This window comes from Saimiri boliviensis, chromosome 17, assembly GCF_048565385.1.
Source record: "Saimiri boliviensis isolate mSaiBol1 chromosome 17, mSaiBol1.pri, whole genome shotgun sequence".
Taxonomy (NCBI): Eukaryota; Metazoa; Chordata; class Mammalia; order Primates; family Cebidae; genus Saimiri; species Saimiri boliviensis.
The window spans coordinates 64,175,960-64,189,590 of NC_133465.1; the positions used below are offsets into that span (position 1 = coordinate 64,175,960).

Sequence of the window (13,631 nt, forward strand, 5' to 3'; positions counted from 1 at the left end):
GGGTGTTGGCAAAGAATCCTCAATGGTCCTGTCACAAAACTCTTCTTCCTTCTCTATCTGCGGTCTCTTAACTCTTTCTCTGTGTGAAATGTGTAGCAATTTTTACAGCCTAGGAAACTAATCCTGTTAGGAAAAGTCAGGAGAACACGCCATTACAATCTTCTAGGAAGAGAGTTCTTTCCCCTACGGTGAGGTTACTCACTACCCCTTCTCTGGTGAGCACATAGTATTTCTAAGCCAACACTGCCACCTAGTAGAAATAGAAATCCTCTACAGAAGGCAAATATATACATGTATTTTTCATGGTAACACTACAGCTACCTTTTGCACCGTTAGAAGTCAGGCTCTAGGCCTCTTCTGGAAATGGGAAAGTTCTGCCTTTAGCAGTTAGGAGTAAGATATCTTCTGCAGCCAAATTTTAGTCTCAGATTGTCCCATTGGCAGGAAAATGGCCATTTGGTTCCGATGTTCCTTTAAGGCACCTATTCTGTCCTTGATTAAGATGGTCCTTAATTAATAAGGGTATTTTGGAGTCCAGAAGTTAACAAGAACCATTTTTCTAAGGGTAAATGCTTTAGCCGTAATAGCAAGATATGAAGTTCAATCTAGCACTCCTCCTCCCTTAAAGAGGTCTTGCACAATTATGTAGTTTTTCTTAAAATCCATTATGATTATTATTATTATTTTGAGATGGAGTTTCACTCTTGTTATCCAGGCTTGAGTGCAAAGGTACAATCTTGGCTCACTGCAACCTCCACCTCCTGGGTTCAGGCAAATCTCCTGCCTCAGCCTCCTGAGTAGCTGGGATTACGGGCACGTGCCACCATGCCCAGCTAATTTTTTGTATTTTTAGTAGAGACAGGGTTTCACCATGTTGACCAGGATGGTCTCCATCTCTTGACCTCGTGATCCACCCGCCTCGGCCTCCCAAAGTGCTGGGATTACAGGTGTGAGCCACGGCACCTGGCCAAAATCCATTTTTTTTTTTTTTTTTTTTTTTTTTGAGACAGAGTTTCGCTCTTGTTACTCAGGCTAGAGTGCAATGCCGCGATCTCGGCTCACCGCAACCTCCACCTCCTGGGTTCAGGCAATTCTCCTGCCTCAGCCTCCTGAGTAGCTGGGATTACAGGCACGCGCCACCATGCCCAGCTAATTTTTTGTATTTTTAGTAGAGACGGGGTTTCACCATGTTGACCAGGGTGGTCTCGATCTCTTGACCTCGTGATCCACCCGCCTCGGCCTCCCAAAGTGCTGGGATTACAGGCGTGAGCCACCGCGCCCGGCCCAAAATCCATTTTTTTAAGGGAGGCACACAGGTCACACAGTCTAGGAGTTCAGAGGGAAATAAAAGGCAAAAGGTGAAGGCTGCTTGACCCAAAGTTTAGTGTCCCTGGTGCCATGGCTTGGAGGGTCATTCCTGCAGTCATGGGCAGCACATTTCAATGGGTGCCAGGATCCAGAAACCAGGGAAAGAAAATGGGCAGCACATTTAAATGGATGCCAGGATCCAGGAACCAGGGAAAGAAAATAGTTGGGGAACGCCCCCTACTGTTTTCTTCTCCATTCTGGATCACATACAGAAAGGAAGGATACCAAAAGTACACTTTTATTCTCACTTCTCTTTCTTTTTTTTTTTTTGAGACGGAGTTTCGCTCTTGTTACCCAGGCTGGAGTGCAATGGCTCGATCTCGGCTCACCGCAACCTCCGCCTCCTGGGCTCAGGCAATTCTCCTTTCTCAGCCTCCTGAGTAGCTGGGATTACAGGCACGTGCCACCATGCCCAGCTAATTTTTTGTATTTTTAGTAGAGACAGGGTTTCACCATGTTGACCAGGATGGTCTTGATCTCTTGACCTCGTGATCCACCCGCCTCGGCCTCCCAAAGTGCTGGGATTACCGGCGTGAGCCACCGTGCCCAGCCCTCACTTCTCTTTCTAGATGGGTAACATTTTCTTTTTTTTTTTTTTTTTTTTTTTTTTTTTTGAGACGGAGTTTCGCTCTTGTTACCCAGGCTGGAGTGCAATGGCGCGATCTCGGCTCACCGCAACCTCCGCCTCCTGGGCTCAGGCAATTCTCCTGCCTCAGCCTCCTAAGTAGCTGGGATTACAGGCACGCGCCACCAGGCCCAGCTAGTTTTCTGTATTTTTTTAGTAGAGACGGGGTTTCACCATGTTGACCAGGATAGTCTCGATCTCTCGACCTCGTGATCCACCCGCCTCAGCCTCCCAAAGTGCTGGGATTACAGGCTTGAGCCACCGCGCCCGGCACATGGGTAACATTTTCTTCATGGCACTCCAACCTAGGTGACAGAATGAGGCTTCATCTAAAAAAATTAGTATAGTCAATCACGTTAATAGAATAAAGGAGAAAAACTATGTAATCATATAGATGCACATAAAGCACTACCTAAAATCCATTACTTTTTATGATAAACTAGGAATTAAAAGGTGACTATAAGCAACTATTTACAACCCATGGCAAAATCTTTCCTTTAAAATCAGGAAGAGGACAAGTGGCTCCAAATCACTACTTTGATTCAACACTTGGATTAGCCTGCACAATACAACAAGAAAGAGAAATGATATGAGAATTAGAAAGAAAGAAACAAAACTCTAAATTAGTGTAAATGAATTTATTATCTACATGTAAAACTGAAAACAATTGCTAAGATTTTTGGCAGAGTTGTTAAATATACATAATGAGTGAAGATCAATTGTTTATCTACATGCATGCAATGAATAACTTGAAAATGCAATAAAAGATACCATTAAATGAGAATAGAAACACAAATGCCCAGAATTAAATTTGACAAACATATGAGCAAATTTTAAGGAGAAAATAATAGAATGTTATTTAAAGACATTTTAAAAGCTCATAAATAATTAGAATTACATACCATATTCATAGATAGAGCAATTATCATAAAGGTAAATTTCATACATTTACATTTAAAATCTCAACAGAGTTTTTTTTTCTTTTTTAGAATGTTGACCAGTTAATTCTAAAATATCTGCAGAAGAGGAAATGGCCAATATTTGCAAAGCCATTCCCAGTATCAAAGAACAATGTATAATGACATGCCTTACCAGATACCAAGACATTTTAACACAACTATGGTAGTTAAAACAATGTTGTGTTAGTTCCAAAATAAGCAATTAGGCAAATTCAACGTAATAGAGTGGTTAGAAAAAGATCCAAGCATATATAGAAATAAATACGTGCCAGGGGTTGCACTGCAGAAATGGAAAAATGGAATAATGTTTATCCAAATGGAAGACAGAAAAATGGATTATTATCTCAGCCTGGAAACAAAAATCATTTAAAAATGGACTTACGGCCGGGCGCGGTGGCTCAAGCCTGTAATCCCAGCACTTTGGGAGGCCGAGGCGGGTGGATCACAAGGTCGAGAGATGGAGACCAACCTGGACAACATGGTGAAACCCCGTCTCTACTAAAAATACAAAAAATTAGCTGGGCATGGTGGCGCGTGCCTATAATCCCAGCTACTCAGGAGGCTGAGGCAGGAGAATTGCCTGAACCCAGGAGGTGGAGGTTGCGGTGAGCCGAGATCGCGCCATTGCACTCCAGCCTGGGTAACAAGAGCGAAACTCCGTCTCAAAAAAAAAAAAAAAAAAAAAAAATGGACTTACCTGTGAAAGGGAATATTTTAAAAAGTTTAGAAGAAAATATAGGAGAGTTTTTTTAAATTTAGGAGTATTCATAATTTGTTAAACAAGACGAAAAAGTATAAACCATTAAGAAAAATAAATAATTTCTACATTAAAGTGAAAACCCTGTTTCTCAAAAATATCATACAGCTAATAAACTAGGAAAGGATATGTGGAGCACAGGTAACTAACAAGAGACTTACAAAGAACTTCCACAAATCCATAGGAAGAACACAGAAAATCAGCAGAAAGTAGATGAAGATGAGAACAGGTATTTCACAAGAAAGAAAATTCAAGTAAACAAAAAACACATGAGAACAAGTTTAATATTAGTAAGCAGAGAAATTGAAATTAAAACAATGAGATGTCATTTCATACTCATTTACTTGAAGACATTTAGGAAGTCTGATAGGATTCGAGCAGTAGCGCTGCTGATGAGGAGTGGAAATTGGTGCAGGTACTTTGGAAAACAATTTGCAATTGCCTAGCAGAGCTGTTACACACAAGCAGCAAAGCCTAGCAATTATTCCCTTAGAACTACACTCTACAAGACTCTTTTGGACAGATACATTAGGATATATGTTCAAAAATGTTCATAATAATGTTATAAGTAATAGCAACAAAAAAGAAGAGGAAAAGGAAGAAAAGGAGGAGGAAGAGAAAAAAGAAAAGGGGAGGAGGAGGAGGAGAAGGCGGGAAAAAGGAAGAAAGGAGGAGGAGAAAGAAAGAGGAAGGAGAAGACAGCAAAGGATGGAGAAAGATGAGGAGGAAGAAAACAAGAAGCCCATAAAAAAGAGAAAGAGAAAGAAAAGAAACAACCTGAATGCTCATTCAAGAAAGAGGGATGCGACAGTTATGGGATATTCATACAACAACAGAATGTAGATCAATGCAAAGAAGTGACACATCAACGCATCAACACATCAACATGGATGAATCTCAAAAACAACGTGTCGAATAATAAAATTCAATTGCTTAGGAATAAAAATGCATAATACTCTACGTAAAGTTCAAAAATAAACAAAGCTAAATAATATACCCTTTGGAAATCCATATGCATGGATGTGGCAAATCCCTTAAAACAAGAAGATGAACGTAAAATTTGGAATGTGAGCCGGGTGTAGTGGTGCATGCCTATAGTCCCAGCTGCTCCAGAGGCTGAGACAGGACAATCGCCTGAGCCCAGGTGTTCAAATCCAGCCCGGGCAATATAGGGAACCCCATCTGTAGAAAAAATACAATAAAATAAAATGTAGGACATGCTTTTCTGAGAGGAGCAGAAAATAAATTGCATAAGATCAGAAAGGGGGGCGAGGCTTCATGAATATTAATGATGCTATATTATTAAACTGGATGGTGGACACACATGTGTTAAAGAGTATTCTTGGTTTAAAGTGCAGGTTTTCTTTTGTGTGTCTGATGAATCACCAAAAAACGCCTCCAAATCTTCCGATAGAAACATAGATGTATTGGTCAGAGGCCATTTCCACACATAAGAGGGACTGTGTTGCCTGGCAGGGCATCGATGGGCATCGGAGTTACTGTTTCTCATAACCTAGCTGACTCTGCCTCCCCACTGAGTTTCTCTGAGGCCTGTTCACCCACAGGACAGCCCCCAGCATGCTCAGGAGCAGGGGCAGCTCCAGGAGGATCAGGAGCAGGACATGGAGGCTGCTGAGCAGGGACCTGTGGGGACACGGTGACAGACAATGAGTCACCTCCTCAGGGGAGGCCCTGGTGCCCTCCACCTTTCCCCTATTCCTAGTGCCAAGGTACTATGGCCACATGAATCCACATAAAGACCAAACCTGGACATAGTGGCCAGACATGTTAAGAGCAGTGGCCCCTAATTATCACCTAAGAATTGCCTTGAGACAGGGCTGTGGGGTAAGGTAGGACAGGGCCATAGCAGCAATGTGAGGGGACACTCAGGGACCTGGTAGGACCTGAATCCACAAGAATCTCCACCAAAGCCCTTCATGTGAAGAAGCGCACCCTTCAGAGGTGCAGGCGATAAACTGGGTGGATATCTGTTGTATGCCTGCTCCTTTCCTTACGGCATTTCCCATAAAGGCAGGAGCCCTGTCTCATCCTCTTCACAGACAAATTGGCACCTACCCTGTGGCTGCAAACGTCAGCCTGTAAAATTCATGGTAGTTGAAGGAGTGAACAAAGGACCAGCTCAGCGCTCAGCTCTCAGCTCCTCAGAAGACTGGGATCATCAAACAGGATGAGACTCTGGCCAGAACTGCAAGGGAGAGAGGGCCGGGGCCACCGAAGCCCAGAGCAGCTGCCCCCTGCCCTGGCCTGGCCAGGTCCCCAGGCTTCCTGGCAGAATATTTGCCTCACTCCTCCCTCTGCCTGGAACCCTCTTCCTCCAGACCCCAGAGTACCCGGCTCCCAATCCTGCAGGTCTCCACGCTCATGTCCTCTGATCTGCGAGAACTTCCCTTGTCATAGTGTCCCAGATAATGTCCCCAACACCTTCCCAAACACACTCTCCCCAAACCCAATAAATTTCTTTTCCCAGCATTCATTACACTCTGGACACGGTGCCTGTATGGGCAGACATGGTCTACACTAGTGAGCAAGAGACTCAGTTAACTACCACATCAGGGGGTCACGGCCCTCAGTCCATTTCCAAATTTGCCCCAGTTAAAACCCACAGTCCGGGAATGAAGGAGAGGTCAGGTCCCCTTGAAGAAGGAGAAAGGGTAGGCCTGGTTACGCCACCACAATTCTCACAGAATCTTCTACCAGCTCTAGCAGGAGCAGGAAGTAGGGGCTGCTGAGCGGGGAGCTGTGGGGACACAGTGACAGGCAGCGAGTCATCCCCCGTAATGGACTTAAAGACACTGGCCAGGATGTGTCTACCTGAAGGAGGGAATAGTCAGGTTTTGGGGGAACCCTGGATCCTGTTCTGCAGGGACCCTCATTCGGAGAGGTCCAGCATGGTGCTTGGTCCACTATTCTCAGCAAGAGCCTGTGGAGATCAGGGAACAAAGGAGTTTTCACTCAGGTCTGGCCAAACCTACACATTGTCATTTCTTGGTGTTTGACAGCACCGTTGAATCGACACACTCAGCAAATGGACGCAGCCACTTATTCTGACCTCCTGGACCCAGGGAGTGTTGGCCATTACGGTGGCGAAGGTGCAGGGGAGTCCAGGACCCGCCTCTCCCTGTGAAAACAGTGGGGGAAGCAATCCCAGGCTCCTGGAGAAATGGAAGGGAGCAGGGAGGGCATCCGGGCACACAGAAGTGTTGGTGACAGCCCAAGGCTCAGCTGGGCAGGGTGTGCACATGAGACGTGGAGTCCCAGCTCAGGGCGTCTGTGTCCATCAGGTTCACGCGTGACACATGAGGATCAGGCACAGGGAAAAGGCTGGGGGAGGCTCACAGAGGATCCCAGGAGACACAGAGAGAGCAGCCCGGGAGGGATGGTCAGGTGGTCATTCCAGTCCCATAGAGGGGCTCTGTCACAGCGCAGGGCCTTGATGCACAGCTGATGCTACTGGTTCTCACCGTCCGGCTGACTCTGCCTGCTTCTTGAGCTTCTCTGAGGCCTGTTCACCCAAAGGACGGTACCCAGCATGCTCAGGAGCAGGGGCAGCTTCAGAAAGACCAGGAGCAGGAAGTGGGGGCTGCTGAGCAGGGAGCTGTGGGGACACGGGGACGGGCAGTCAGTCATCTCCCCAGGGGAGGCCCAGGTGCCCTCTACCATCCCCTGACCCTTGTGTCCGGATCCTGTGACCACAACCAGCCACATAAGAACCCACCCTGGACAGTCCATCCCCTCTCAGCACCATGGCCCCTGACCCTCAGCCTCAGACGTGCCCTTGACTGGAGGACTGTGACACAGGAAGGGCAGGAGCGTGAGAGGACGTGAGGTCATGCCAGGCATCCAGGCAGGGTCTGCGTCCTGGAGGCAGCTCTCCACCTCTGTGATCCACATGCAGGGTTACCCAGCTCGGGTACCAGAATCCACAAAAGGTTATTTGTGTGACTTCAGCTCTCCTGTGCACAGCGTTTCCAGGAGGGCAGGGACCATTTGTTTCTTTCACAGTGAGTCTCCTGCCTGCCCTGAGACTCCAATAATCTGCCTTACAACTTCAGTGCTTGCTGAAGGAATGAACGAATGGATGGACAGCTCAGCTCTCAGACCCTCAGAGGACTGGGCTCATCAAACGGGATGAGACTCTGGCCAGTGCTGCGAGGGAGGCAGGGGACAGGGCAGGGGCCACCAGACCTCAGAGCATCTACTCCCTGCCATGGCCTTGCCCGGTCCTGAGACTCCCTTGCAGGACATTTGCCTCGCTCCTTCTTCCTCCAGACCCCAGAGTGCCCAGCCCCCAGCCCTTCGGGTCTCCTCACTCATGTCCTCTAATCCTCAAATCCTCCTCTGATCATGGTCAGTGAAATAGCGACCCCAACGCCCACATACGCTCTCCCCAAACCCAACATTCCATTCATCCATTGCACTCATCACCCATTGCTGTATTTGTACATCAGCCTCTGTGCTGGCTTGTTTAATGCATGAATCCACCCGGCAGGACTCAAGTTCCACCCGAGCAGGACAGTGGCTGTCGATTCCCTGCTGTGACCCAATCCCAACAGGAGCGCCTGACACTTAACAGAACCTTCACATGAGGTGTGGGAGGCGTGGACAAAGAAGGGACGGGAAGAAGGGAGACCCAAGCCCCCTACACATTACACGCAGTGGAGAGGCCACACATGACCCGGTCCTCTGCGCAGGCTCCTTACCCAGGCTGTGGGCTGGGATCGGGGCTGTCCTCTCTGGTCGGGATGGGCCAGGTGTGCACGAGCAGCTTCGTGGGAGGACCCCAGGTGCCCGTAGAGCTCTGAGGGCTGGAGGCTGTGGTTGTCAGGGCTGTGGGTGAAACACAGGTCAGCACTGATGACGCCACATGGGTCTCCCCCTTGCTCTCACCTGTTCTGCTCCAATGTTCACAGACAAGGTCACCAATGATGTGCTGGACAGATGCCCTGCGTCCAACATGCCCCATGGCCACACCCAGGCCTGACCAGGGTCCTGAGCCTCTCCCTGTTGCACCCGTAGGTACTGCAGAGCCAGGATGGCACTTCACATATGAGGGTTGCCCTGCTCCCCAGCGGGAAGTCAGAGTCAGTGGCAAAGGTATGGGGCTCCAGCTTCTGCCCCAGCCAGGGAGGGACAGGGTGACCTGGAGGAAAGGGGTGATGTTTGCTCTGGGAAGGGCAACCGGCAGTCACTGCAGAGCCAAAGCCCTGGGCATGACAGTGGCTGGATAGAGGCTGGAAGTGAGGACAGGAAGTCAGCGGGGTCCTCCCTCAATGCTGGGACCAGAGTCCACTCAGCCCCATCCAGCCATGTCACGGCCCCACAAGGCCCCTGGACTATCCTTTTTGGGGAAGGAAGGCCTAGGAAGAAAGATCTAGAGAGGGGACACCAGGAGGAGCCTGGGCGGTGGCCCGTGGTGAAGACGCTGGACAAGAGCCCTTTCCTCCTCCCCCTGCACCCTCAGGAGGATCTTAGTTCCTCACTCCTAGACAGGAAGGCACAAAGGGCACGGGAGGAACATGTCTGACCCAGGGAAATGGAGACCAAGAAGAAGACACTCAGAGGAACCCCGGAAAGTGCACAGAGGGGTCTCCAACCTCAGGGCCAGTGTCCCCTGCAACACACACATGCAGGTGCACACACACACAAACCACACCACACTCCTAGGCATGTACCCACACACAAAGACACACACACTCATCCACACAAGCGGCACACACAGTGTCCCGAGTCACTGACCTCCAGCCTCACACACTCCTGTCCCACTTCTTTCTTCAGGGACAGAATGAGCAGCCCTAGACTCAGGCAGGTCTGGTGCTGGGAACAGGAGGGGCTCACCTGGGAACACGGCCACCTCAACCTCGATGACGGGATCCTCCAAGTCTCGGAGCCATGGTGTATCCACCCCACACCAGTATGTGCCTGCGTCGTCCTCTGTAAGATTCTTCAGGGTCACTGTGAAGCTGAGGTTTGTAGGATGGTCCCTGATGGACACTCGGCCATTCCTCACTTTTCCTGCTGACCCTCTGGTCTCCACAATAGTGACACATCCAATAGTCCACCGTGCTCTGCACCAGTATTTGTTGAGTCTCCTGTGTTCCTCCTCATACCCACACTGCACGCTCAGGGATCCGCCCACGGGGCCCGCCACGGTGCTGGGGCCGCTCAGAGCAAAACAGCCTGGAAAACACAAGGCCGAGTCCCGGCTCCTCCTCAGATGGGCCCGGCCAGGGGTGCCCCGAGGTCAGGGCCGCATGGACCCTGGGGGTGTGGAAGAGGCAGTGGCAGGCAGGCAGGCCTTGTCCACCCAGGAGCGAGGACTAAGGGTGACAGGCTCCCTCTCTGCAGAAGTGGGAAGGGCATGGGAAGTTTTCATGGAGACTGGAAAGGGCAGGCTGGGAAGGCTCTGGGTGTGTGCAGGCCTGTGTGTGCGTATGAGTGTGATAGTGTGTGATCGTCCCGGATAAAATTTGTGGAGAACTTCAGCAATGACAGTCACAGCATCACCTCCCACCTGGGGCTTCCTGTCTCGGGCACAGAGGAACAGGCCTCCCCCGAGCTGTGCCCTGCGGCCTGCTGTCCCCTGGTGAGGCAGCTGCTGACCGCTCCTGGATGCTCCTCCGCCCTCCTCCCTTCTCCCCGTCCCCGATCCCCTCTATGGCTGCTCCTCCGCCGCCTACACCCAGCCCTGCCCTCTCCCACTCAGGACAGATCTCCCGGAGTCCAGGGCCAGCCCCCTCACCTGGGACAAGCAGGAGGAGCAGAGCTGAAGGCCACCATGAGGACCAGGCCCTGGCTGTCATTCCTGCAGCGTGGATGTCACCTGCAGCTGTGCAAGACCTCAGGAGGGGACAGCGTGGAGCCTCCTCCCAGCAGATCTGAGCTTCCCTTCTGCTTTTCTTCTGCTCTCAGCTTCCTTGACTAGCCCTGTCTCAGGTCTAAGGCTGGAGAGGGTCAGGGTACAGGAAGCTCAGGGGAGAGCCGCCAGGGCTGAGGCTGGGGCTGACAGCTCTGGGATGGTCCTCGCGGCTCCTCTCAACCCTGAGGTCTGGCAAAGTCCAGGGTCCCTTGGGTGGGAATGCATCCACTTCCGCACAGCCCACAGCTTCTGGTTTCAGTGTGTTACTCACACTCCAAAAGGTAGAGCCAAGCTGGGGCATTTCCACAGCGGCTGCTCCACCCTCTGTGACATGTCACTTCCACGTCAGGATGGATAGTCCTGTGGTGGGAGGCTCGATCTGCCACCTCTTTAGCCTTTGAGGTGACTCTTAATCTTCAGCTAGGTCCCTGCAGAGAGCTCTGCCCCTAAGACCCCAGCTCATCTGGACTCAGAAGTTAGCATAATGAAGCCAGACACCATCTGCATGGCCCTTTTTGGTGCTGCGTCCCCAGCCAGGTTCTAATCTCACATGCTTGGGGGGGTTTCTTCTTGTGCCTCTGCCCCCAGACCTAAACGCAGAGCAGCACCACCCACCGGAGACCTCCTTTTCCATCTTGTATTCTTGCCAAAATCCACACGCCAGTGAGGATCGGGGCAGAGAATCGAGAGCACAAGAGTCTAGAGGCATGAAGATGCTGCCCTGAGACTGTGGGGATGATGGTAGCTGTAACTGAGCCAGCACACATCCCAGGGCACACAGAGGGTGGTTGGTGCCCGAGAGGACAGCTCGTCATGAGCAGCAGCTTCTGGTATCTGTCCTGGGTCCACTGTGATGGCCAGGCACCTCCCCAGGGAGCAACCATGGGGGACATGCCTTCCCCGCAGGAGGGGGCCCGTGTCTGCCCACACTCCAGTTTCATGCCCCCACCTGCTTCCTTTCAGCAGGCTCCTCCAGTCTGGGATATTTCTTTCCCCTGCCCGAAATCACCCCAGGGCCAGGTACCAGGCAACTAGGCACCACCCCAGCCCATCAGAATTATTCAAACTACGCACTCCAAAACCTGCTGTTTGCTTGTCTTACCTTGCCTGTTCCTTCCTCTGAAAACCACAATCAAGGCTCCCACCCACATTTCCTCTCTCTCCCTCTGCCCTCTCAGCCACCCTCGTGCTTCCCCACGTGGCCCCACGTGGCCCGGCGCACCTCCTGCTTCTAGGGATCAGTGAGTAGAAACACATTTCTTCACGACAGTCGTTTCGATGTCTGCATGCCTTACCATATTCATTAAAACAAATCCAAGTTCATTTCTTTGTTTTATTTTGAAACAGGGTCTCGCTCTGTCACCCAGGCCAGAGTTCAGTGGTATGATCATAGCTCACTGCAGCCTCCATCTCCCAGGGTTAAGCGTTCTTCCTGCCTCAGCCTCTGAGGCATGCGTGCCACCATGCCTGGCTAATTTTTTTTTTAGTAGGCATGAAGTCTTACTGTGTTGCCCAGGTCTCAAACTCTGAGCTCAAGCAATCTTCCTGTCTCAGCCTCGTAAAGTGCTGGCATTACAGATGTGAGCCACCACACCCAGCCTCAGGTACATTTTTAAACACGACCTCAATACATTAATCTGGTCTCTGAAAAACTCAGAGAGGTCCCATCAGATAACAGTAAACCAACTTAAACTGAACCAGTCGATGGTCCAACCACAGTTGTTTTCCTTGATGTACTATCTTCATGAACACAGTCTCTGGCACTTGGTAAGCTGCTCTTGGATGTGGGAGAAGCATTCTTTTCCATCCTCTCAAAGAAGGAAGAGGAGAAGTGCTTCCTATTTACTTGAGAAGAGTAATAGTACACATTCTAATCGATCAGGATTTCTCTCAAGTCTTCTGCTCTGTCACAACATAGATCAAAGGGACCTTGATTAGGCACTCCACAGAACGTCACGCTGCTCTATCTTGTGGATGCTGGAAGAGCAGGAAGAAGCAAATGCTTTAGGTGCTCTGGGAAGACACATCTGCACCAGAAGGAGGGAGATGAAACCTAGAGAGTTTCAGGGGTCCAGCCCATATGTGCCATCTTTAGGAGTCCATGCTCTGCGTTCTTTTGTTTTGCATTTCAAGCCTCTAAGCAAAAAGCATGGTGCTTACCAGGCCTCTTTGCAACTCTTGGAAATACTGAATACTGCTTGGACTCCTAGGTGACTTCAATATCCACCTGTTTTGAGTAGGGACTGACAGATCCAGGGAGAGGTAAAAATGGCCCTGCCATTTGGGCCATAGGACCTAGTTGACTTCACAGCACTAGACCTCTCAATGGAAGATAAGAATGCCATGGGGCACCGTTGGCAAGCCTCAATAGGAGCAGTGCAGGGCAGACGAGGACATGTCATTTCAGCAGAGAACCACTCACCGTTCGGATGCCCCTAACACGCTGCTGTGCCAAAGTGGAGATAAACAACCAATTCAACCTCATGACGCAGTGGCTCTGCCATTACCCAGCTCATGATGGCGGCTCCAGCCACATATCACTTGCTGTCCGGAGCTGCTCCCTCAGCTGTCACATGGATGGCTTTGTAGGGCGTTTCCTATAATCCACTATCAGGGGAGGAAGCAATCCAATATGATTTATGAGCAGATGAACTTGCAACAGTATGATTTCCTCTGTGAAAGATTCAAAAACAAGTAGGTTCTTGCTCAGCGCCCTAAAGCAAGGGAATAATTACCCCAAGAAACGTCCGGATACTGTTTAACTCTGAGAGTAGGGGAAAGACAGTTGTGGGGTCAGGGAGAGGCATCTAGGGGCTTCCAATGTCCTAATAATGATTGATTTCCTAGGCTGAATGGTGGGTACACATGTTTATTTTTAGTGATTGCACTATATAGATGCCTCATATACATACTCTTGTGTATGTGATATATTTATTTATTTATATTTATGTATTCGAGTCAGGGTCTCACTCTGTCACCCAGGCTGGAGCACAGTGGTGCAATCCCGGCTCAATGGAACCTCTACCTCTGGGGCTTAAGCAATCC

General features: G+C 49.9%; 1 protein-coding gene across 2 annotated transcripts; it reads right to left on the bottom strand.

Moving 5' to 3' along the window:
- Positions 1-3,701: 3,701 nt before the first annotated feature.
- CD300C (CD300c molecule) lies at positions 3,702-13,600 on the bottom strand. Of its 2 annotated transcripts, XR_012514713.1 has the most exons (5): positions 10,470-13,600; positions 9,566-9,907; positions 8,431-8,557; positions 5,786-7,325; positions 3,702-4,891 (listed from the first exon to the last, which is right to left on the bottom strand). XR_012514713.1 is itself a non-coding variant. In XM_003931768.4 (4 exons), the coding sequence occupies exons 1-4, from the start codon at positions 10,528-10,530 to the stop codon at positions 7,178-7,180; spliced, it is 678 nt and encodes a 225-aa protein (XP_003931817.1). In that variant the 5' UTR covers positions 10,531-13,600; the 3' UTR covers positions 3,702-7,177. The 2 variants fall into 2 exon arrangements, 1 of the variants encoding a protein (XP_003931817.1); XM_003931768.4 differs by having other exon boundaries at positions 3,702-7,325.
- Positions 13,601-13,631: the final 31 nt, after the last annotated feature.

Coding starts and splice junctions, on each gene's coding strand:
- CD300C (XM_003931768.4), bottom strand. CDS start 10,530: ATGACAGCCAGGGCCTGGTCCTCATGGTGGCCTTCAGCTCTGCTCCTC. Junction 9,908..10,469: donor GCTCCTCCTGCTTGTCCCAG/GTGAGGGGGCTG, acceptor TGTGTTTTCCAG/GCTGTTTTGCTCTGAGCGGC. Junction 7,326..8,430: donor GATCCCAGCCCACAGCCTGG/GTAAGGAGCCTG, acceptor GTGTCCCCACAG/CTCCCTGCTCAGCAGCCCCC.